The 26,335-nt window shown below is 41.7% G+C and overlaps 1 protein-coding gene across 1 annotated transcript in view; it reads right to left on the bottom strand.

The window, feature by feature from the left end:
• Nucleotides 1–17,577: 17,577 nt before the first annotated feature.
• The window catches only part of LOC117729286 (voltage-dependent R-type calcium channel subunit alpha-1E), an 83,079-nt gene continuing 74,321 nt past the window's right edge, over nt 17,578–26,335 (bottom strand). The window contains exons 34-49 of the mRNA XM_034530230.1: nt 25,914–26,024; nt 25,748–25,828; nt 25,354–25,539; nt 25,044–25,135; nt 23,714–23,888; nt 23,471–23,598; nt 21,804–21,900; nt 20,705–20,810; nt 20,497–20,604; nt 20,255–20,355; nt 19,855–19,961; nt 19,505–19,679; nt 19,122–19,250; nt 18,750–18,897; nt 18,315–18,496; nt 17,578–18,132 (exon numbers count right to left, since the gene is read on the bottom strand). Of these exons, the coding sequence (XP_034386121.1) occupies nt 17,578–18,132; nt 18,315–18,496; nt 18,750–18,897; nt 19,122–19,250; nt 19,505–19,679; nt 19,855–19,961; nt 20,255–20,355; nt 20,497–20,604; nt 20,705–20,810; nt 21,804–21,900; nt 23,471–23,598; nt 23,714–23,888; nt 25,044–25,135; nt 25,354–25,539; nt 25,748–25,828; nt 25,914–26,024 (2,481 nt within the window). The remainder of the gene's footprint in view (nt 18,133–18,314; nt 18,497–18,749; nt 18,898–19,121; nt 19,251–19,504; nt 19,680–19,854; nt 19,962–20,254; nt 20,356–20,496; nt 20,605–20,704; nt 20,811–21,803; nt 21,901–23,470; nt 23,599–23,713; nt 23,889–25,043; nt 25,136–25,353; nt 25,540–25,747; nt 25,829–25,913; nt 26,025–26,335) is intronic.

Here is a 26,335-nt window from a genome sequence, read left to right as displayed (position 1 = left end):
TCCGCTCCAGGAGTCCCCTCTCTATGTTGTATCACTAAAATATTTCCAAATTAAAATAATAATAATATATATATATATATATAGAATCAGCTGAGACACTGTCCCTTTAAAAAGGATATAGCAAAGTTGTAGCTTTCTGACATTTCAATGACCAATGAATGTGGAGCTGGTACTCTAAATATTTAACAAACATAGTAATATAAAGAAACGTATTGGTCTTTTATAATCTTTCCACTTATTCCACTTATTCCATTTTTGTCCTACCTTGTTGCATCGAGGTCCATGAACTCCTTGAATGCCAATTGGCCCTCGATCTCCCTACACAAAAAATAAAAATACTCCATTCACACACATGCACAATTTCACAATTATTTTTCAAGTGAAAAAACATCTCATGATTCTTTCTACTTTCTTCAAACCCACCTTCAGTCCATCTCTTCCCTGCTTCCCTTGCTCCCCCATGATGCCATCAAAGCCCTACAGCCATGAAGGCGGGTATGAAACATTCCTCGATTATTACAGTCGCTACAGCAGCGTTAGTGAACATGTCCTCACTCAGCACGTGTATTTCACTCACACTGGATCCAGGAGGTCCTGGTGGCCCTGTGGGTCCTCCGAGTCCCTCAAGTCCTGAAGGGCCCCGACGCCCCTTCTGTCCTTGTTTACCAGGAGGTCCGGGAGACCCCTGTACACAAACACAACAAGACATTGAACTGAGCTACTGATCAGTCAATAAAATTATCCACAATCAACAGGAACCATCCATCTTACCAGGTCTCCCTTGAACCCCAGATCGCCCTTCTCACCTCGCTTGGCTTTCGCCCCCTGGTGGAGAAAAGAGCACACAGACAGCGAACACCTGCACATTTAGCTCAGCGCTTAGGAAGCAAAATGGCTGCTAGATCATAACTTGATATGATTAAGGTCGTTAAATATTGCCATGCATTATAATTGAGGTAAAATTGCTTTAAGTAATCTTACGGGATCACCTGAGGGTCCAGGCTTTCCTGAATTCCCATTGGCTCCCTGAAATTAGAAAGGAAAACCATATACTCAAGCTTCAACAGGACATCACTACAGCGCATCTGAGTTCATATCTTCTCTAGGAATTGATTTTGCTTGTGCAGAAGGTTTGGCCTTGTTGTCTCACATAAAGTCCAGGTGGTCCAGGTTCCCCAATGTCCCCTTCATCTCCGGGATCCCCCTGGTGACACACACAGACCGCAGATAACAGAGAGACCCCAAAAGGATACTACAATCTACTGTTTTTTCCTTAAAGTGTACTCACAGGGTCTCCTTTCGGACCTGGAGGTCCATCTGGTCCGGGTTTTCCCTGTGACAAAAATGTATTCAAGTTGTTTTCTTTATTCATAATATTTTATCTTCATGTTGCATGCAAGTAAAGCACAATAGTCACGTTAAAGGAAAATAGGAATAATAGTAATAAAAGAAGGAACTGCTTTTTCATGTACGACTTTAACATTCTGTCTCATATTTGTGGTTCACATGACCAAACTAATTAATTCTCCGGTTGAAAAACAACTTAATAAACTCACTGATTGACTGCTTTTGGTTTTGTTTGTGATTCTACTAAAGAATGAAACACTTCGAAAGGTTTTATTATACCTGGGGGCCACGGACACCGGGAAACCAAACTGCTCCATCAGGACCACGCTCTCCCTGAAGCAACACACACACACACACACACACACACACACACACACACACACACACACACACACACACACACACACACAGGTTAGAGATTTTATAAGGTAAATAAATGTCATTAGCTTCTAATTATTTCCTCTGTAGGCTTTTTGTCACCTGTGGTCCAGCTGCTCCTCTGGCACCCAGTGCACCTTGATGACTCTGATGGCATTAAGTATAGTTTTAAAGTCTGTTTATTAGTCAATTTGGTTTTATAGATAAATTAGTTGTTTTCTTACCGGAGGTCCTTTAACTCCTAGGACACCTTGGACTCCTCTGGGGCCCATTTTTCCCTGAGCAGAGGACAGATAATAAATGCACTTTTATTATTTAGTCCAACATCATTTAGTCCAACATCATTATTTTATCATGAAAACTTACAGGTGGGCCTGGTGGTCCACCAAAGCCTTGAGATCCAATCTCTCCCTGAAAATAATCATCAATGTATAAACAAGATTATTAGTGGTATGACATTATCGGAAAACAAGGCTTTGAGTCTGATGATCAAGAGGAGTATGTTTATATAATTATTATTATTCATACAAATATACATAATTGTCAGCCAGTGAGCTTTATGACACTGACCCGAGGTCCTGCTATTCCTAGAAAACCAGTAGGACCCCGAGCTCCAGGCAGTCCCTGTAAACAAAGGTTAGATGTTGCAATGTAGAAATTCACAACAAAAAGTAATTGTTTTACACCCAGTAAAAAGAATGTATGTATTTTTGAAATTGCACTTCATAATGACTCAATAATGAGGGGGCAACAAAAGGGGCTGTCATTAAGTAGTAAAGTAATCCAAACTTACTATGTAGCCAGGCACACCAATGACACCTCTGACTCCTTTATTTCCCTGGTAACAACAGAGAGGAAAATCCGAATTACATACACCAGTCCTCTACTCTCGAAAAAGTGTGTGCGTGTGTGTGTGTGTGTGTGTGTGTGTGTGTGTCTGTGGTGGAATCTAACCGTGTCCCCTTTTTGTCCTCTTCGTCCTTGCGGTCCAGCCTCCCCATGATAACCCTACGGATGGAGAAATAAGGGTTTGACAAATAACTATAAACAAAAGGCTCCACTCTGAAGCTAAAGTGACAACTTCACAAAAGAATACCCGACACTTCACACCCAGTTCTTACAATTGGAACAAGTGAATTTGAGCAACTATAATAGTGTGAGGCTAAATGCAACAATAATTATATTGACAGATAGACACATGTATAGTTGGGCCTCCATAATTTCAGTCCCCATAACATTAGAAGTCCAGGTCGCTCTTACCCACTCACCCAGCTCCCCTTTGCTGCCCTTCTCCCCTCTGTAGCCTTGGGGACCCTACGGGGGCAAACACGGAGAACAGGAATACATTGACATGTATGGCTGGAAATTGATTATACCATACACAGTATATCATTCCATTACAATGATGATACACACATATTTGACATGTCTCTTAGCAGATTTACCTGTTCTCCAGGTAAGCCTGGAGGGCCCGGATCAGCGTCTCTTACTGGGGTGCCATCTTGCCCAGGTCGGCCCTGGGGGCCCAGCATGCCTTTAGGTCCGGGATTGCCCTGAAGTAAACAACACTACATGTAATGCCTGGTCTCAAGAGAACTTTCATTGCGAAAAAATTGATAATGTGTTTTCTTATTTGTCCCACAAATCAGTGATGAAATAGTTAATTGAATTGTATTTTACCATATTGTACTGTTTTTTAAATCATATTGTTAGCGTGCTTGCTGTAATATATAGAGTGTGTGTGCATTGGAGCGGACGTCGTAGTGAAAATGTATTTCCCTGTTGTTGTCAAGTAAATGCATTATCAATCAAAGCCAATCTGTAGTTATGAGTTTAATGTTATCTGTAGTTATGAGTTTCTGTCACAAGAACTGCAGAGACTGTAGTAACGTACAGTGCGTGAAGCTTATTATTGTCTTTCTAAATGTTTGACACTTGAACAAGTGTAAATAAAATACTCCTCATTAAAGTGGTACGTGATGAAGCCTCGCTGCAGACTATAATGAGATGCAAATTAAGTAGAGACACCTACTATTTTCCCTTGAACTCCTTTTCGTCCTTGTTTCCCAGTAATTCCAGGTGGCCCCTGGAAAACAAAATGAGTCACAGGAGTCCTTTAACAATCCCTCGATGTCTGCGATTGTCATGGTAAAGATTAAACCCAGATAGCCTTTGCCTTTTCTAGTAATACATCTTTTGTCTGCTTACAATTGGTCCATCATCTCCAAGAGGTCCAAGAGGTCCTGGAGGCCCCTTTCGTTTCTGAAGATCAAAACAAATCCAGTCACAACATATCCTCGTGGTATACAAGTACAATGTAAATAAAGCAATAATACTTGTATATAAATCTTGTATTGGAAAAATACAGATCTTAAATGCATTGAATTTCTTTTTTAACAAACACCCACCGGCCATGAAGAAACCAGCTTTTTATAGATCTTCTTTTTCTGCAATGATATGACAAAGACAAAACTCTTTTTACATTGGAAAACTTTTTTTCTAAAAAATAATCCTCGAACCATGTTGAATATAAAATAAACTTAAAAACAATAACCCAAACATGACAAATGTTATTGTCAGCAAAAAAATATGAACTAAACGTGCAAATTTCCCTAATAAATGTTTAAACCTTTATCTGATTTGAGGTATATTAAATGCTTTAGAGTAAAATATGTAGACAGTAAACATTATTAATATAAAAATACATATGAATACATGCGTAAAAATACAAGTAGTATTAATTATAACATACAAAAATCATACTACAAAACTGCCATTTTTGTTAAGGCTCGATAAACAAATAAAAAAACTATAATATACAGGCAGGGTAATGTATGTTTTTTCAGTAATTTGTAATAACTAGTATATTGGCATATAATTACTTATTTCACCAGATCCAAATATAAACAAGTGTTTACCTTGAAAGCCTCCCACTCTTCCTCATTGGTTTTATATACAACAATGGCAGATATCCCAGGAGGGCCAATGGGGCCTCTATATCCTGTCTGCCCGGTCCTGCCCATAACGCCTTGATAACCCTGAGAGGACAGAAAACAATGTCTCTTTGATTGGGAAAACACAGGATGAGTCTAGATTTTGATCAACGTGGACAGGGATACAAATCATCATCATCATCATTCACAATTGATAATTTAAGAGTCCATGTTTGACCACTAGGGTGCAGAAGAAATCCACAAAAAGCTGAAAAAACAGCCCTGACATTAATTTATTGAGCCTTGTTGGCAGTTGCTGTGTCATTTAACTTCAGTATATCGGAAGTTCATATTTTAAGTATTGTATATCTGTGGAATCTGGAAATAAAACTTAAATCTGATTGTGGTTCCCTCAGAAGTTTAAACTGCAGTTGTGGTCTAAACCAATTTGCTCTGTTGCATAAATAAGTTGCTCTATCTGAGGTTTAATCAGGGGAGGACATGTTATTGATTATTTAAAAAAAGTGAGTAGGCCAATTCTCCATCAGACATAAATTAGGTGAGGAACTCTTAGAAGTCATTTATAGGAAAACAGGACCCATGATGTTCTTTGGTTTCAGTAAAGCAGCGTTCAATTTTTCTGCTCCACATATCTGGAACAAAGTCCCTGAAAACCATTCTAGTCTAGTCTAGTGAGACCATCAGCTCCTTTAAATCCAGATTTTGGAAATTAACTCTCCTCTCATTTCAGGTCCCTTGCCCTTCCTCATGTGTCACCAGTCTGATTGTCTTCCCTGATTCCTGATTGTGTCCACTTGTTTCCCCACTTCCCTCATGTGTACTTATAGTCGGTGTCTCCCCTTGCCCTGTGCCAGTGTGTCTGATCCTTTCGCCCTGCACACACGCCTTGTCATGGTCAAGTCCAGGTTTCAGTATTGTCTAGGCCGAACCTAGTTGTAGATTATTATTTTAGTTTTTGTAGGCTTCCCGTTTTGTTGAGCATATTCCCGTTCATCCCTCTTCGGAGGAGTTATTTGTTTCCAGGATTTTTCCCTGTGACTTTTTGTTCCCTCTTCGGAGGAGTTATTTGTTTCCAGGATTTTTCCCCTTTTTGTAGAAAATAAATGTTAGGAAAACCTCTACTCTGCGTCCGAGTCCTCCTCCACAGTTCCCGCTCCGTGACAGATTGAAGACTTTTCTGTTTGCCTTTAATTAAAACCAGATTCAAGGATATCTATCAATTTCTGCATCTCACTACTGCATTTTATTTCTTTAACTGCACTGCAACTTTTATTCTATTTCTTACTTTTTGACTGTATATGTTACGTTTTAATGAATGTTCTTAATTGTTTTTAAATCTTGTTTTCTTTTGCATTACGTTTTGATGCTTTTAATGGTTTTATGTGAAGCACTTTGAATTGCCTTGTTGAAATGTGCTATACAAATAAACTTGCCTTGCCTGAAGAGGACCATTCACACACTTTAAAGTTATATTTAGTATTATATAGTTGGGGTAAATATGGATACAAAATTGTTATGTATTAAATGTATAAACTATTAATATTTATTGATTTTGTGAGAATTACAAGTGAAAGTTAAAGAAGATAATAGAAGGGAAGAAATATAATGTAATGTACTACAGACAAGATGATAATTACATAAAATAAGATGACGGCTGATCTGCTAAATGCACGAAGCTAGCTGTCACAGAGCAACATGAGCATCTTAGTTCAGTCGTATTTAATTTAGAACACCTGACAAATGTAAGGCTCATATTAATTGTGTATCTCTGGTTTGGTTGACATGTGCTATACAAATGAAAAAGAGAAAAATGTCTGGGTATCTAAGTTAACTTGCTAGATAGACACGCTCTCTTCACCTGCCACGGCTTTCTTTACATTTTTATTGTTGTTTTTAACATTTCAACTGTTTGAGTTGTGCAGTATGTTTGACACACATCTGTTTAGCGCTACGAGCAGTTTGACTCAAATGAAAGTTTTTTGATTCATGGTTTCATTGAAATCATACTTTGTCTCCTTTAGGCCCTGGTGGTCCTGATAGCCCAGGTGGACCCTGCAACCCCTGATGAAAGAGTCAGGAAGAACAGTTAGAGCTGGATAATCACCACAACCAAAAATAATGTCCTGTAACATATTCAAACTCATTGATATATATATATATATATATATATATATATATATATAAAAATAGTTACTTCTGGTATAACAACACAGTCTACAGTCTTGCAGTGTTTAGTCTAAAATTCCAGAAGGGTCACAGTAGCACTGGTTCCCTCACCACACTCACACTTGCATGTCTTTATAGGTCCTAGAATTGACACAGCTATATGTTGCCATCTCAGGCATCGAATCAGCTCCTCGTAAACTCAATTTCATCCAAGGTTTAGACAGAAAATGAGATGATAATATCACACAAATGTGATTTAAATGCCCTACGTGGTTTGTTTATGCATTTATAAGCGTATTAACACTGTACTCAGTGTAACTGTGAATACATCTGACGTTTAAATTATACTAAGAAACCTATAACAAAAACTATAACTTCAAATGTGAAATCCAGCTTTGATCATTGATTATGAACATGTTACACAGGTACCGCTAAATGTAAACAATGTCCTACCCTTTGACCTCTGATCCCAGGTCTTAATCCGGCCCCCTGACGTCTAACTGTGTGTGTAGGCGGCTGATTGGCTGCTTTAACATCCTGCTGGGGGGATTCAGTCTCTAAGGAGCCTTCAGCGCTGAACTGGGAGATCTGATCAGTTGTGGACTGATTGTAATCCTCAGAAATGGCAGTTTCATTATCAGGACTTTCTTTTTCCATCCCTGCATGTCTTTGCACTTTCTCCTCCTCCTCTAAATCTATTTTGTCCGACATCCCACTTCCCTGCTCTCCACCTGGAAGTTGTCGTGGTGATGTTTCTGTTCTGGGTGAAACGGTTTGCAACCCGTCATCCATTTCCTCTTTTTCTTTCGTCTCACCCGCTGAGACATTACCCTCCGCACCCTCCGTGTTCCTGGTACTAAGTGCTTCTCCGCTTTGGGGTGTGGAAGTTAAAACAGTCAGGTTTGAGGCTGGATCTTTCTGAGGCGCAGCAAAGTTCTCAGCTACATTTTCTTCTGCATGTGGATCTTCTGAAACTGGAGGTGTAATGACTAGTGGCGATGCCTCCTGTCTCGCCTCTCTTAATCCTTCTTCAGATGAAGGGTACACCCTGGAAGTGACAAACCCTGATTCTGTGATGGGGCCTGAGATAAAAGTAGATCTAGTAGCAAACTGTGACCCATTAGAGAAAGCAATTTCTGGACTTGCAGTTTCTGCATCTTCTGATGAGACTCCTGTTTCTGTGAGGATCTCGGGTTGAACGTTAAGGCTCAAAATGGCTGTTTCAACACTTTCCTTGTTACTTGTTATGGGATCTTTCTTTGCTTCAATGGTCAGATTATGAGTCCTGGTTATGATACTTCTTTCTGTGCTCAATGGTTCCTCCATTGTCCCGAATATGTCATGGTGAGCATTAGAAAACTGCTCATTTCCAGTCAGAGAGGGAGGCTGCGTTTCAGTATCTCCACCTTGATATACCTCCTTACGCACAGCTGTTGTTTTATCCTGTTCTCTGTTGGTCGAGTTTACAGTCTCAGTGTCCGGGTCAGCCGGGGCTTTCTCTACAGCTTTGGTGTGCACAACCTCTGGGTCAGGATGTGACTTCAGAGGGGAAGAGCTGCTCACTGGATCCAGTTGTGGTGTCACCTCAGTGGGACCAGCCTGTAGAGTGGTGTCTTGAGGGGCTTTGGGTGATACTCTGATCTCAGGCTGAAGGGTCACCTCATCTATAGCAGCAACCTCCTGGGAAAGGTTTGCACAAGGGAGAATATTACCCAACATGCACGCTGAGTGCTGAGCTCCTTTTAAAGTAAGAGATGTGAGAGGACTTTATTGAATTAATAAATATCAGCAGTTGGGTAAATACAATAATGAATCCCTCAGGGATGCAACCAAACAAACAGCACACAAGAATGAAGACCATGCCTCTTAAAGTTACAGTTCAGTATTGTGCTTTCTTTGGCGGTGTTAAAAGAGTCTTGGAAGAGAAAGAGAAATGGAAACACTCACACACACAAGGATGGGATCACACTCAAGTGTAACATGCAGTTAGTGTCCAAAACAATTCACACTTTTTTTTCACCTATTCTTCCGAATAAGACCGTCCTAATGAGACTGTGTGGGCGTGTACCAATTAAGCTTCATTGTTATCTCCCTGAAATGCCTATTAGTTTTGTGTCTTGAAGTTTAGCAAGCTCGGATAATTCCCAGCAAAGCTCCACCTAACCTGTTCAGGCGCAATGTTTCACAAGGATAGACTTTGACTGTGGCTTAGATCAAACTTAAGTCAGACTTCAGATAGACATCTAAATGAATCGGTTGCACAATACTGTCTAGTTCTTGGAAGACTAATTTGCCCTGCATTCGGACACAATTATACTTTCTTTCCTACTTCAAACATGGTAGAAAAAGTTTCAAAAGTTACAACATTTTAGATTTTATTTGTTGTTTGTTATACTGTCTGTAATATCAGGAAAATAGAACAACAAATGACACGTCATCAGGACGTAAACATTGTGCGTAAAGTCCCACGTTTCCTTTGGCAGCTGACAGTAGGTACGAACAACAGAGGTATACGAACAACACAGGTGTTGTTCGTGTACCTGTGTTATTCGTACCGGTGTTATTCGTACCAGTGTTATTCGTACCGGTGTTATGCGTACCTGTGTTATTCGTACCGGTGTTATTCGTACCTGTGTTATTCGTACCGGTGTTATTCGTACCGGTGTTATTCGTACCTCTGTTATTCGTACCTGTGTTGTTCGTACCTGAGTTATTCGTACCTGTGTTATTCGTACCTGTGTTATTCGTACCTGTGTTTTTCGTACCTGTGTTCTTCGTACCTGTGTTTTTCGTACCTGTGTTGTTCGTACCTGTGTTGTTCGTACCTGTGTTGTTCGTACCTGTGTTGTACCTGTGTTATTCGTACCTGTGTTATTCGTACCTGTGTTGTTCGTACCTGTGTTGTTCGTACCTGTGTTGTTCGTACCTGTGTTGTTCGTACATGTGTTGTACCTGTGTTATTCGTACCTCTGTTATTCGTACCTGTGTTATTCGTACCCGTGTTATTCGTACCCGTGTTATTCGTACCTGTGTTATTCGTACCTGTGTTATTCGTACCTCTGTTATTCGTACCTCTGTTATTCGTACCTCTGTTATTCGTACCTCTGTTATTCGTACCCGTGTTATTCGTACCGGTGTTATTCGTACCGGTGTTATTCGTACCGGTGTTATTCGTACCGGTGTTATTCGTACCTGTGTTATTCGTACCTGTGTTATTCGTACCTGTGTTATTCGTACCTGTGTTATTCGTACCCGTGTTATTCGTACCCGTGTTATTCGTACCTGTGTGTCTGTCAGAGCTGAGCAGGTGCTGCTGTGATCTCGACAGTGCTGCCCTGCTGCTGTTGGATCTCCTGAGACAAAGATCATCTGCTGGATGGTGCCCTGAACACACCACAGGCACATGGCAGACAGTAGGTGAACATGTTAACCTTTGTGCTTCACATACAAATAAAAAACAAAGCACTTTGACGACAACAATGCCAAAGTTATATATTGGTATTACTTCCCATTTACACTGAATTAAATCTTAAAACCAACTTCAATCTTGAGCATCAATATTCATTCATTTACATTTTGTGTGTTAATACATACTGCCACTACTCTATTATTTTCTGTATACTAAATGCTCGGTTTTCTTGAAACTATATTTGCAAAAACAAAAAAGATGTAATGTTCAGGACTGAATTGAAATAAGGACCAATGCATAATGTAAGTGCACTGTTTAAGTCAGTCATCACAATAAGCTGTCAGAGTGTGTTCGGTAAGATTATCCACTGATTTGTAACTACACGCATCCTTTTGAGTTTTTTAGGGTTAAATTTATCTTTCTACAATTTCCCACAGTGACAAAGACTGACATTTTCTGCACAGCATTTTCTGAGATTTACTGGTTGATGTGAAAATCTTCTCCTGCCTTTCATCCTCTCACATGCACACGTAAGAAGCCCCCAATCCTGACTTAGAAATATGTGAGCTAATGGTGAAACTCCATGAAACTCAAAGAAACTCAAAGAAACTGGTGCTCGGTCAATAGCAATGCCAACATTTACAGGAAAACACTTAAACCCCATTAAATGCAACAGAAAAGCTAGTTGAGTATAAAATGGTCAACTATATTTTCAAAGCTTATAATATTATCTACTGTATCTTTTCACAGCGTATTTCCAGACGGCACGAGAAAACTCAAAAGAAAACATAACAATTCCAATACATCTTAATGTAACCAAATGATCTAAAATAAATAAATAAACATTTTTAGAAATGAAGCAAGTTTTTCAAAGCCCTTTGTTTTCATAATTTATGAAGAGATAAAAAACAAAACAAAAATCTAAACAGACGGTTAATCTTTAGGTTTCTAAATTTGAGCCCGACATTTCAACAGAGATTCATAATACAGACAATCAGACTTACGCAGCTCAGTAGCAGTAGCACCACCACAGCACTCTGCATGGCTTCTGATTAAGGTCACTTCTGGACTCCTCTGACAGTAGCTGCTTTACACACTTAGGTTCAGGGGCTGAACTTGAGAAACACACACACCCTCCCACGGAGGACCGAGCCCAGCGCTGGCCTGGCTGACCACACGTTTACAGCACAGAGAAATGATGAACCCAACCGACCAAGCCAGACGCCCTAACTCTCATCCAAACATATATCCACACACACACACACACACACACACACACACACACACACACACACACACACACACACACACACACACACACACACACACACACACACACACACACACACACACACATCTCTCCTGCTTCCTGTGACAACACAGCGCTATAGACAGGTCAGTGTCCACCACTGAATACTCAGCAAGTTAGAACGGAGTGTGAACAACAACAGACACTTAGGTGTGTTGTCTACCGGAGTTGCTGTCCAGTGGATGTAAGTTCTCTGTGGTCGTGGCAGATCGATGGTGAAGGTCAGACTTAATAGAAAACACAGTTGTCACTGATGTGGGCTTGGGATGAGGGACACGCTTCCTATCCTCATCATCCTTCTTTTATTCTAGTTGTATTCTCACTCCAACTTGTGCATTGCTGATTTATATTTGTGTTTGCTGTAAGGGGAAACACAGCAAACCATTTAAAAGGTTTGCTGTGTTTCCCCTTTTTCCATAAATGCACAGAGAGCGTCATTAAATCGTTCACATAGATCCTGCATTTTTTATTATTTTAATTGCTTGAACCCATTCTTGCCCTGAACTTGAAACAAATTAACCAACTGATGATTGTGTTATGCTTAATTTGCCGTTGAACTTCACATTGAGCTCCTCCATCTTCTTTTTGGTCGGGAGGGGGAGGACTGGGGCCCAGGTGAGGAATGTGACATTGAGATCAGAAGAGTGAGGGGCTGCTGCCCGAGGACGGTTGTGTCTTACGGTAAAGGGTGTGTGGTAAGGACGCGAAGCTCCTCCCAGCAGCGTCAGGCCTAAAGTGTTGATCTGCGGTTCAATGCCGAGGCGCCAGGGGACGCTCTCCTGTAGACGACAGTCCAGATACAACTCTAGCCTGGACCGAGAGACGGACAGGGAGAGGCTGTGCCACAGTCCATCCCACAGAGGAGCAGCAGGAAACCTGTGAGACAGACCTGTGAGAATTTCACAGCAAAAATGGCCAGTGATTTTGTCTTTCAGCTACTGAAACCCTACAGATTAGTATCTACAGCGTAACACCAGGGCAGCGTTTTACTGTCTTCTCTGGTTAAAAGTCTGTCCACAGCCACAATGTGCTGACACACCGTACATTTCTATATCCCTGCAGCAAGGTGAGAAGTTAAACCACTGAACGGTGGTAAGTTGGTCCTAAAAGCTATTATGTGTCAAATCAAACAATTCCTCAATGATAGTGTCAAAAGATGAACTGGTTGAAATGCTGAAAGCAAAACTCAGACTGCCTTAATGTGGGAAAAAGTCCCATTTAAACAACTACTAAAACTTGTGCCATCAGAATGCCTTTCAGCTGATCATCACATTCACAAAGTCAATTTAAAGCTCTAGCTGCAGTTTCAGGGAATGAGTTGGAGTAAGTTGTGTAAGTTAAAATAAGTATGCATTGCATTCTTCCATCTTTAAAAAAGACCTGGTCTACGTGACTTTTGCTGGGTTTTTAGTTAACATTAATATCTTCCTCTATTTTAAAAAATAAATAACTCAAAGCAAAATTACTTAAACATCAAGGCAAGCAAAATTCAACTTTTATTGGGAACTAAACCAGTTTCAGCCCTTATGTCATGCAAAGGTTATGAATTTTGACTCATAAAACATAATTTCACACATTCAATGGTGAATGTGTGTTTGTTTGATCATTATGTCTTCGTCTGTGGTTGTGTGAGTGTTTATGTGCGAGTGTGTTTTCTCACTCATAGTGTTGTTCCCAGGCACTGACGACAGTGAAGAGTCTTGGCCCCACCTTCAGCTGAAAAAGCTCCTCCCCTTCCTGCCCTAAAATAACCAACAGCGGCGTCTCCTCGGACCGACGTTGACCCAGACGCAGACGCATCAGCACACTCAGCTCCTCTGGAAAACTGTCATGTAAACGTGAGCACATTCACAAGTAAATGTACACGTACAGAAGACTCTCCCACACACACTCACGTACGCGCGCTCACGTGCACATTTACCCTCTCTGCTCCTTCACTGGACATGGACAGCGTAGATGAGAATACAAGACAGTGTAGATTTTAAATCCACAGAAGTGGCGTCACAGAGGAGACTGAAGAGCGCCGCTTCACATGTGAATGTAAACTGTCACAAAGCCGACAGATTCAGACGTCGTGGCATTAGTGTGTCAACAGCCAAGGTCAAGTTTAACACCGAAGCCTTTAGATAAATCCTTTCAAACCTACACACCGTGGAAAGAAAAAACCCTCCTAGATAAACAGGTTTGCCATCACCTCTGTGGAAGTGAGAAACCCTTTGGAGCAAAACATATAGATTAGCAGTACAAACAAACTAGATTTAGTGAGTAAAATTATTAGTATTTTAAAATGTTTGATTTTGAACACATGGCATGAATTTGAATCATGGATATATTCATGAGCAATGTACAATAAATAACAATATTGACACATGTTTTTTGTTCAAAAAGAATAAAGTTTTATTTAGACTGGTGATATAAGATTGGTCGGCTGCAAGTAAGTAGGATTAGTATATAGCAGATGAGTATAGTTTAGGTGGGCGTGAAGTGGAGTGGGCCTGAGATGACACAGCTCCCTGTTCTCCTGTTGACTACATGAAAACAAACCCTATTTACTCACGTAAAATGTCCCCTGAGAAGTAATGCAGTAGGTTTTTACATTAGCTCCTGTGTCGAGTCTAATTAATAATACTTACAGAGGGCCGAATACTGTAGCTGTTGGTAGGGACAGTGTGGCGTATTGTCCGATCTGATATGCTGGACATCCTCGGTCATCTTCTGTGGTTGAAATATTGTAATGAGTGTCTGACTGCATGTCCAACAGCTGTAACAGATCCACTTCTGCAAACACAAGACAAAGAGACATTATTAATGACACTTAAGTGGATAGGTAATGCTCTCATTACCCCCCCCCCCCCCCCCCCCACACACACACACACAGCCATCAGAAATGTACCTCATCCCAAGTTTGCCTACCTTTCACACCCGCAAGTGTCACATTTCCTCCGTCCCTCCCATGAACGTTTGCTTTGGGGTGAAGATAACACTGCTGAGGTGTGCTCACTTCCCCGAACAGACCATCCGCATGTTTCACTATCAACAAACAGGCTTGAAACCAAAGCACTGAGAGCAAAGATGTGCTCGGCATCATGTCCCCAGTTTGGACTGCAGAGAAAGAAGTGGTGCTGGAGGAACATCTCGACCAGAGGGCCGGGCCTAACTGGCATCTCGGTCACTCGGCTCATGTCCTGATCTCTCAACAGCAAACTAGATATCTCACCTACCTCACCTCTGCTACGCTTCCAAGACACTCAAACCTGCAGAATAATTCCATCAAGTGCAGTTATCTCTTATTATAATTGATCTTGTCTTCATTTTAAGTGTACTAATGGAGGGATGCTTGCAGACAGTACACACCTGTTGGTATCCAATTTCTAAAGCCCATTATACCCACACAATTCCCTTTAAACATAACAACCCAGCTATTGCTAAATATAAGGTAGTTCAATTCTCTTGGCCTAGAAGTTTATCATTTTGTTGTCAAATCTACAATAAAGACAAGAATTTCCCCAATAATATTGCAAAAAGAAGAACATGGGTGACTATGGGTCAGTGGTTAGCAGGTCCAACTTTCAATCAGGGGGTTGGCAGTTCAATCCCCACCCTAGTCGATGTGTCCTTGAGCAAGACACTTAACCCTACATTGCTCCCCGTAGCTGTGTGTATGAAATGTAACATGTAAAGTGTCTTTGAGTATCTTAAAAAGCGCTATATAAATTAAATGGATTATTATTAACATATATATTATTTAAAGGTTGTCATATAAGTCAGCACAAAAAAAGACAAGTGAACTCTCTTTAATGGTTCTTTTAACAGATATGTAGACCGGCATCATTATTCAAATAAAATGTAAACGGTGCAATAAATTAAACATGGATTTATTTTGTACAGTTTATACTACATATTTACCAGAAAGCTTCTCTTATCTATGAAATCCAGGCTTGATAGGGAACTCTTTGGGCGAGCTTCCCCAGGCACCGATTAGGTTGTTCTGTACAGAGACGGATATCTAGGTCAAGTCCTAGGCTGCATTGTACATGTTAAGCACGGTCCTATGAACGACAGGCTGAAGCCTTAACCTAACCTGTACACTGTATGAATCGAGCTTCATAGTCGACACACTTCAAAGGTGGATTCTCTGCTAAAATACATATTTTTCAGTCCAGGACTTCCTGATTGCGACACCAACAGGGCAGTGTGACCTTGTCTTTCCTGTGGATCCTCAGTCCAGATAAGTCCTGTGTTCACATTTCAGAAACATGTCAAACTGAACATATATTACATTAACACAACAGCACGTGATATAAATATACATCTTATTTAAGGGGAACTACAAATGGTCGAAAGTTGGAAAGATATCGACAGTGCTGGGACTGAAAAAAACATGAACATTTCTCTGCCTGCTGTTACACCGTTACTCTGTTGGTGAGGTGGTTTAAAATCACATTTAATATCATGGATACATAAAAAAAATTAGAACAACCAGGCAGCCCTAAAACACATCCTTCTCCCACATCTCTCATTGTCACCATGATCATGCACGTGGAAATCACAATAACTCTAGAGCACAGAACCATACCATAATGCGTCATTTTACCGATCGATACATGGGCCTCGATGTGACTGAAACAATGTGGCAGGTAACCTATTCCTCTTTTGAAAAAACATTCATGTTGCATCACATGTAAAAAGGACATGAACTTTTCGTCATCACATAGGAGGCAACGCATCCTGAAGAAGACACGCTCCTGGCTCTGTGTACCGGAAGAAAATGGCTTTAGTCACCTCTCTGACACGACAACATCGACGACGGTCATCCAGCACAGGAACGTGGAGAATGAACATCCGTTTGCCGGTCCTGCAGATGGTTGTACCTCAGGCAAAAGTCGTTATAGTTCATAGAATAGATGCAGAACACTGGTTCTGTGTGAAATCCCCACTAGTCCTTATGACGATCTCGTTGTCTTGATATCATGCTGACTGACCTGCGAGAGACACTTTTAGTCCTTCTGATTTTCGCACGTCTTCATTTTTTCAGAAGGTGATATACTACAAATTCAGTGGTCCAGTATCCTAAGATAAAACATCTCTTATTATGTAGATCTCCAGAATCATTTTCACACCACCGGGCTCCAGTTGAAGGTACACACCATCATTGTTTTCATATAAGGACCAAGAAATAACCGTTACTAGAAGTTTTGCTCACTGTACGGTCTCGAACATGATTCCCTGTATCTATTAATTAGTGACTGTATAATGCCCTTGAACCATGTGAATACTCTTGTAAACAGGAACTATGTTGAAGTCTAAATTGGCAAAATCCGACAGAATCAAACCTTTTTTCAATGCTACTCTCAAAACTAGGCACCATCAAGACTAACAGCAACCCTCTTAAATGACCTGAACATAAGAAACAAAAGCTAAAATACATTCATTGTATTACATTTTGACATGCTACCTCTATGTTCATCATCACAAAACGCACTCAGATCACTTTCTTGGTTTCAAAGAGAGGTTTGAACATCTTGGATCGACGATTCACCGTATTTTGTTCAACAAACAATCAAAACATCAACTTGTGAGGGAAAGCTTGGCAATGCTTGAGTTTGCTGCTGTGATCTACTAAAGTACAGTCAGTCTCTGCTGTTCTCTTGATTTGGCAACTTTTCTCCATCGAGAGCACACTTACACACACACAAACACACTCTCGTGTCCCCACACACACACACACACACACACACACACACACACACACACACACACACACACACACACACAGCCTCCCTTCAGCTAAAACAAACAAACAAACAAACACACACACACACACACACACACACACACACACAAACAAACAAACACAAGAACCCATTGCAGACAGACACCCAAGTGTCTGGATTAATAGCAGTGTAGTTCAGTCCTGCCTGGTATGCTACTGGCACTGAGAATACAAGTTATTAGAGCCACAGAGGAGCTAGAGCCTTGTGGTGTCATGTGGAGCCTCTCTTTGTCTCTGGTTCTTAGCAGCGGTCGTCCTCATCTGGGTCACTTAGCAGCTCGCTGGCTCCAGCTGGACCCGCTTGGCCCAAGTGCTTCCGGTAATGCCCGTTAGGAACCTGCCAGGAGTGTCTGAGCTGAGGAGCGGAGCATATAGCATTGGCCCGTCCCAGGCTGGTTGCCACGGCAGTCTCAAAAGTAAGGGTATCCTGCCCGTCGCCTGCCACCCTGCTGCTGACGCCCTCGTGGAACGGTAGGTAGGGCTCAGAGATGTAGCGATGAGGAGATGGGTTGCTAGGTCCTGAAACCTGACCGCCGGTTGACCCCTGAGGTGCAATTAGGGGGCCGCCCTCCTTGTCAGCCTTCCACGCGGTCCCCGTGGAGCTACCGGCGCCATCCTGAGGCTGGGTCTGATCCTCAGAGGGGGCTGCTGGTGTGGGAGAGGTGTGGGCTTGGCAGACCAGAGGGGAATAGGAGATGTACGGTCGCGGGCGAGACGGTGTCTGCGGCAGCTGGCGGCGATTACGAGGAGTACCAGACACTGAGGCGGAATGGGCCGGGCTGCCTGATGTGTTCACCTGCAAACAACAGAAGCACAATGATGCACAGGAGTCCTGCTGGTTTTCTTCCAGGTGGTTCACTGGATTCACAGATACAAGAAAGGCCCTCATTTCATTGTGCGATACAAACCAGCACAAGCTTGGGTCACAGAGTCTGAAACTGGCGCCTTGGTGTGCAATTGACCATGTTGCACTCCTACCTGTCTCTGTAAGGTTTGTGTGCGCCCTTCGCTAGGAGAACGTGACCGTCTCCGTTCACACGATGGTTCGCGGCTGCGCTCCTCAGAGTTGCAGCGGGACACGTCCGGAGACAGCAGGTGACGCCGTTCCTTAGATCGCCCTCTCTCGTGACTACTTGTTTCTCCGTGGTTTATTCGAGGACCTGAGAGGCGGGGTAGATTTCAGATTAGTCAAAAAAAAAAGGTCAGAGCATGTAAAACATCCTTGTGGATATCACAGTGTTAAACATATCCTTATTTATGCAGTTTAAAGGGAAATCCGTATTTTTTTTACCATATAAATTACAGGTACAATGATATCATTTGAGGGAAATTATTTCCATGACTTCTAAATCTTGCTCTGAATATGTATCAGACTGTATGAGGTGCGATGTAATGCCACGTGTGCTCAGTGACCTCTGTAGCTCCTCTGGCGAGGCCGGTATGTGCCGTCAGGACTGACTCTCTCCAGAGAGTGCTGCTCCTGCAAGAGGCCGTTCACACACTGGTTTCCGATGGTCGAGAAGGAGCGCTTCATCAGCTTACTGTCTGCTGATATCCCAGGCTACACACACATCAAACAACCAGGAAGGAATCACATGAGTGACTGTGAATTACCCCTAATAGAAACACACTCTCTCATAATAAAAAACACAGATACAGACAACAAAAGTACAATAACATTTTTTCCTTAATTAATTTCAATTGTTGATTTTAAAGCACGTTCTATTACAATATTTGTTAGCTACTAAAATATCGGTTTGAATAAAAGTAATGACTCTTTATTACCTGTGGATCAACAGCCAATCTGGGCATGGAGGACGCTCTGATAGATGCCGTCCGCTGAGGTGATTTAACAGCTGTTGCGTCCTGCCTGGCCTGCTGCATCACTTGGTTATACCCCAAGACTTCTGGTACCTACACAAAGACCACATTTCCAAATCTCCATAATGTTGCTCGATAACAGTTGAACAACAAAGTTCATTAACGAACAATGTATCCCAGTACAGATAAGGCATATCGTTCTTGTGGACATTTGAATTACATTATTTTTTTATTCTCTCGCAGTAGTGAAACTAGCTAATAATAAGAGGGTGGTTATTGCCATTAATGGACTTCTGGTCACTAGTTGATGAAAATCATTATGCAGCTTTCTCAATACTACAGGTTACCAGTGTGTGTAAATGATGGTGGTGGGGGTGTGGGTGGTGGTATGGGTGGTAGGGTGAGCGGTAGTTGTCGTCGTTGTCCTCCTCTTCTTCCTTCTCCTCCCTGGAGCGGGACAGCGGCTGCAGGAACATCTCTTGTGGAGAGATGGGGCTAAGTGCCAAGAAACCTCCTCTGGTTCTGAAGGACACACATTATATATTATACCGTGCATTATGTAACCGCATACATGTGTCAATCCTGGTTGATGATGATAAAGGAACAGAAGGCAACTGAAAAGTCCGCCAGTGACCAGATCCTACCGGCATAAATACCCACAAACCAATATAAATAACTGTGTGAGTGTTATATTTACAGAGCAGATCCGGCGCTGTGTCTGAGGAATGAAAGGGATTTGGCATTGCATAGGATTTCTTGAGGCAGAGAGGAGGCATCCATACGCTGGAACATCGGCGCATGTTTCTATAGGGGGAGATAAACACACACAGAGGTAGATGGGGAATTGAAACAGAACCTTCTATAATGACCACATGTGGACATGGATACAATTAAAACTGAGTACACACAGACCTCAGGCTAAGTTTTAAACCAAACAGGTAAACATTACAAAATAGTAATTGTTGAATGGTGACCAAGGAAAAGAACATAATTATTCAATAGAACCACTGCACATCAGCGGCTGCTGGGTGCTTCTTAGAATACATTGAAATAGATAATTGTCTTAATACACCTAAACATTAAAAAAAGAGAAGCACCTGTTCCTCCAGTTGCTGTCGGAGCTTCTTGGCCTTGCTCTGCTTGTAGTAGTCCATGATCATCATGGCGGCATAGATCTTCCCAATAGTCATGTCACTGGCTGGAAAAGGAGAAAGCATCAGACCACTGCCATGACCCTTCAGGGGTACATGATCAAATACAACCCCACTTCCTACTACAGCTATGATAGATAACATGTATGTATATGTTTCCTTTCATTGAGTGTACTGTCTGATGTGACCTTTGTGAATGGGAACCAGCAGATCTAACGTCTTCTGAGAGAGATGAGGCCAGATGACACCGATCTCCTTCTGCAGGTCCAGGTCCATCTGATTTCTATCCTCCTCTCCTGGAAATTTTTTTTTTTTTTAAAAACACATCAAGTGTGATTAGAGGAGTTTTACATCACAACGAATGTGTGCCAGTAAGGTTTTGATCGTCGGTCTAACCTCTGGCTATCTTGATCTCCAGGGCGGTGCGGATGAGGGCCATGAGGGTGGAGGTGAAGTGAACGGACATGTCATCGTCCACGGGCATGTTCATCAGGACGAGTCTCTGATGGCAGCAGAGAAAGCATCATAGTCAGACACAACCCAGCGCACCAGTATACAACATGCCACAATTAAAACGTGGAAGCTCAGAGAGGCTGTGGTGGGTCACAATGTCTTTATAATGACGGAACTATTGTCATTATTTAGAGATAACAAATTAGTTTTAGTCGTTATAGTTTTCAAAGCCCGCTATTCCAAATTGCCGATAATTTAGCCATCAGATTTGACAATGAACTGTTTAGAGTTTAAATCAGCAAGATCGGACAACATTTGAATGAAAAGAAAGGCTCGAAGCAAAAACACCCACTACTCCATAAATGTCACAGAGGTAATTAGATAATCAAATGATGATTTCAGGGCAACTGGCTTCAAACAAATAATGAGCGACCATGACCTTTCTGAGCATCATTACAAAAGAAAAATTAGATAAAGCTCATACAACAACACACTCACTGCTGAAAGAGTATAGTGTTCATCTGCGATGGAGCATGCTGCAGGCTCACAAACTCACACACACAAACAACACACACACAAACAACACACACATACAGAGCATTTCATATTACACAGAGATGTAACATTGGGCTGTTGCAAGAGGCACATGCAGACAGGTACATGTGAGAAACAGATATGTAAGAAAGACATTCGACAGCAAACTTCTACAAATGACACGATTTAGCATGTAGATGTTTGACAACTTTCTGATTAATGTTCTCTAAATGGTTCAATAAATAAACACCACCAAGACTCTTTCATCAGATAACAGATAATGACGTCTTATTTTCTTCTGCCAAGATGCAAAGCAAAACAAGCAAATCATCACTGCAGCACTTATCCTCCTGCCAATGAAAAAACACTTGAACTTCAACAAGCAATACCGGGTCATATGCCAACATAAAAATAATGCTTTGTTTTTCCAATGTGTGACACACAAAATGAGAGTTCACAGTGCCTGTCCTGATTGATTAAGCCTGTTAGGTTCTAGTGTTTAGTCTACCTTATATGCCAACTTGGAGGGGCATTTCTTGCCCAGGCCTAGAGGTGGCGACATGTTGGTCAACATCTCATACATGTCAGTGTAATGGATACGACCACTGGGGGCGCCAGGTAGCCATGAAGATGGGGATGAGAAAGAAAAGAAAAGGGGGAGGGAGGAAAGAGATGATGTTGGAGAAGAAATTGAGGAGTATGGGGAGTGTGTTCCCAAGAGTTGGAGGAGGAAAAGATCACAGGAGTGGGTGGAAGGTAAAAGAAAAGGTACAAGAATGGAGGAGATACAAGAGAAAGGATTATTCCAACAAAGTATCACATAGGAGTATGGAGTAAAGTATGGGAAAATAAAACAGGTTGTATTCTTTCTATGCTGCCATCAGGGCATAGAAATCTGGGAAAAGGAGAAAACATGATGAGCAAAGGAATGACAGCCTCACTGGATCTGGTACAAATATCAAATACTTACGTTGAGTAGCATTGTATGTGTGTGAGAGAGAACTAAAAACATCTTAAAAACCAGATCCAAAAGGTAGAAAGAGACAGGCCTCCCCCAGGCTCTACATCTGCATCAAAAGTATGAATTGTAAGTGCCTTTTTAAAATTCTAATCATGAATGAGGGATGTCCTGAATCTTAGTACCCTAAAACCCCAGAGTCGTCATTCTTTGACCTGAATAAAACACCCCTAAAGGTCAAGCAGGGCGGTGACAGCTGGTGAAGGGAAGGAAAGGAGGGATAGGAGGAGCTAAGAAAGGATCCCACACGAAAGAGGCAGAGGGGTGGTGTTTGTAGATATGGGGGAACCAAACCTTGCACGCCACCCTGTGCGGGCAGTTCTTTCCAAAGCCCAAGGGAGGTGAGATAGTGCGTACAACTTTGTACATCTCCTTATAGTGGAGCCTCGCACTGGAAAGAACATACATGTCTTTAGTTGTGCATCATTAAAGCCTTGTAGTGTCGGGGGAATCAGGTCTACATGAAACATGTTAGGACATATAAACAGTATTAAATCAAACTTTCTTCGCACAAATATTGTACAGGAGCAAATGTGCTAGACAGACAACCCAAAACTTCCATCTACATGTGTGTATAAGTGTATGGAGTGGCTTTAGTCTGTTAATATTTTTACATGACTGTAGAACACATCATTTGACATCAATGAAATCTGGAGCATTGCCGTGTGAACAATCTCGAAGCCTATCGGTCTAACGATGGATACACCTCGGGTTTCCCTTCCTCTTCAAGACTTTGTCTTCTGTACGCCAGCCATTGTTTACGGTCTGATTAGCAACTTGAGACCCCAGAATGGAGTTTGAGGTAAGAGACAACGTCAATGGCTTATCTGTATAAAAAGATATCTGAAAATGAATGCAAATGCATTTAAATAGGGAAACTACATCGGAGTCAGACGATAGCCGATGTTTTTTGAAGATTGCATTTCGGCCGATGTGTTCCGCCTCTTTTGCTCTCCACATGGACTTTACCTGCATTCAACCGAAGTCCGCTCAGACGTGATTGGTACTTCTCGGACTACAAACGGACTGCAAACAGAAACCAGAACGCGCCCTTTGCCGACGGATTCTGCATTCATATGCAGATGTTTGTTTATGGAGATTTGTGTGTGTACAGCTTTACTTCTCATGAAATGTTAGTGTAGCATCGGGACACTGACCTTGCAGCGCGGTCATACTCCCCCCAGATCCGGACAAACTCATCCAGGTGGTGAGGACCTAAGATGGAGGAGTCTCTGGTCAGATACTCAAAGTTATCCATGATCACAGCCACAAACAGGTTCAGCATCTGGACCGGAGACCAAGGAAAAGGAAAAAAGAGAAGCCATGACATTTATTCACATGAGGATAAAAAGTGCTTGAAGAATGGATTCGTCATTTACTCTCCAGTTTCCCCGTCTTACCAGGAAGGAGCTGAAGAAGATGAACGAGACAAAGTAGAAATAAGCAAAGTCGGAGCCACAGCCCCCCTCCTGGTCGGACGTGGGTACGGCTGAGGAAAGCGAGGTGTCTGTCTCACACTTTTGTCCCCCGAGACAAGACAACATGATCTCCTGCCATGACTCCCCTGTGGCACTCCTGGACACGCACACATTACACAACACCAGGAGGAGGAGGAGGAGGGTGGGTTAGGACTCGAGCAGTCTAGCTCACAGTTTATTCACAGTTACGTCTGTCGCCTGGTCGGTGCCGTCAAAGCATCGAGACTCAGAGACACTCGCTTCAGAGACAGCTTTAAAATGTTACAAATGTGAGACCATGTTGTGTAGTAGTTATTCATAGATTTACAGTATATTCTCTATGCATTGTTTTATACAGTCAATCAATCAAACTATTATTTCAGTCTCAAGGTCCAGATAGTACAAAACATTAAATAGAATAAAATACATACAAAATTACAATTAAAAGACATAGACCTATGAATGCCTTATAATTAGACAGCTGTACCAATGTCTCCACAGCTTGGACTGGTAGCGCATTGAACTAAACTTTATGTTTTATGTTTGTTCTATATACAGTTGTTTTTTAGGTTAGTTTTACTGCAAGTGTAATGCATCCAGCAAGTTATTCTGCCATGGATAATTTGATTTCACAGCCAAAGAGATTGATTCCTGTCATGTTTAAAATGTGCATTGTTTATCTTCACGGCTTATGAGAACAAACTTGAACCTCAACACTCAACAATGGACTTGATAGCCATTTCATTATTTGACCCACTCTGCTTTCTAAAACTCTGAGTGTTTTGCACAGCAATTTGCAAAGTGGTAAGTGGTACCCAGCAGCATCTATCACCACTTGACAGTGAGTAACCCCATGGGTACTTAGGAAGCAAAGCTTAACTACCATAACCTGGCAACATTATTCACACTACAAGGAAATGTGTTATTTCGCGAACCAAGTGCAGTTTGGATCACAATTTAACTGAGACTAACTGTTCTGGAGTACTGAAGCGGATCATGGAAAAGCTCTCACCATTGTGTCTGTTTTGATCTAAAAGGGTCCGAGCGACTCTAAGTCCCTATTTATTTGTTTTATTTGTTTTACCTGTATTTTAGCTATTCTTATTTATTTATTTTTAGCTTTTAGGATGTTTTAATTATGTGAAGTGTCTTTGAGTATTATGAAAAGCGCTATATAAATTAAATGCATTATTATTATTATTATTATTAAAAGAAACAACATGAAGTCCAAAACTACTTGAAAATCAGGACTGAAGATCTCAAGGTGTCCTACCTGAACAGCAGCATCAGAGCACCAGAGAAGCTCTTGAAGTTGTTGTGCTGCGTAATGTGAGTCTCCTCGTTCAGCTTAATGTTCCCAAACACCTGATTCACACACATGTACACACACATCCACAACAATGACAGAACTATTGTTATGCCCAGCGATTATGCATGTGCTTTTTTTGGTGAGCGTTTATATTTCACCATAAAACAAATATACTTATGATGCTGAGGGACGCTGCATAAAAATGGTAAATGTAATATATTAAACACCATCTCCATAGAGATACAGAGGCTGATCTACCAGGTGTCTTTCTAACCTGCATGCCAATGATGGCGTAGATGAAGAAGAGCATGGCGATGAGCAGGCACACGTAGGGTAAAGCCTTGAAGGACTGGACGAAGGTCCACAGAAGAATCCGGATGGTGTAACCTTGTCTGAGCAGTTTGATCAGACGAGCTGCTCTGAACAGCTTCAAGAAACTCATGTTGAACGTATCAACAAACTGGTGTCGGAACACAAGGGGAGAGGAAGGAAACTAGTTTACTGGTGTTTACTCGTGGGACGTCAGCTTGTCATACACAGGAAGACAGTCTTACTGTTCACATAAATACTTAAAATCAAAGGAAACTGTGCAGAGAAGAAGAGTCGAAAAGAAACGCTCTCTCTTTCAGTGTCACTCTGTCGATACTTAATCGTGTTTTTCTTATTACCTGCAAGTCCACCACAATCTCTGTGATGCTGCCCAACACAGTGATGAAGTCGAAAATGTTCCACGTGTCTCGAAAGTAGTTCTGTAGAGATGGGAAAAGATGCTTTGAGCCATTTGTATTGTAAAGAGTGACCTTAAATTGGCGGTGTGTTGCTCTTTTCTCTCACCAGAAAGCCGAAGGCCATGATCTTGAGGACGCACTCAACAGAGAAGAGAACAGTGAAAGCTGTGTTCAGGTGCTTCAGTACGGCCTCGTATGCCGGCGGGGCAGAGTAATACTGAAAATAGAGAGGCGGCAGGGGTTAAACAACGTGGAGTCTGTGTTATGAGAATGATTAAAAAGCGGAATATTCCCTATCCAGTTTACTGAGTTTCAGCCCCGCACCCTGCTGACCTACAGGTTGATGGAAGATTCCTCCAGACCCATAAATAGTGCCTCAGTCTCCAGACCTTTCATCTGTCGCACTATAAAAGGAGTCATTCCTCTAGAGGCGGCAGCCACAGTTAATGAGGTCATGCTAAATAGCAGCCCCTGGATATTATAGATCAATATTTAATACAGGCTGAGTCACCCTGCGCCTGTCTGTCG

This window comes from Cyclopterus lumpus, chromosome 4, assembly GCF_009769545.1.
Source record: "Cyclopterus lumpus isolate fCycLum1 chromosome 4, fCycLum1.pri, whole genome shotgun sequence".
NCBI lineage: Eukaryota > Metazoa > Chordata > Actinopteri > Perciformes > Cyclopteridae > Cyclopterus > Cyclopterus lumpus.
This window is presented reverse-complemented; position numbering and strand designations above follow the sequence as displayed.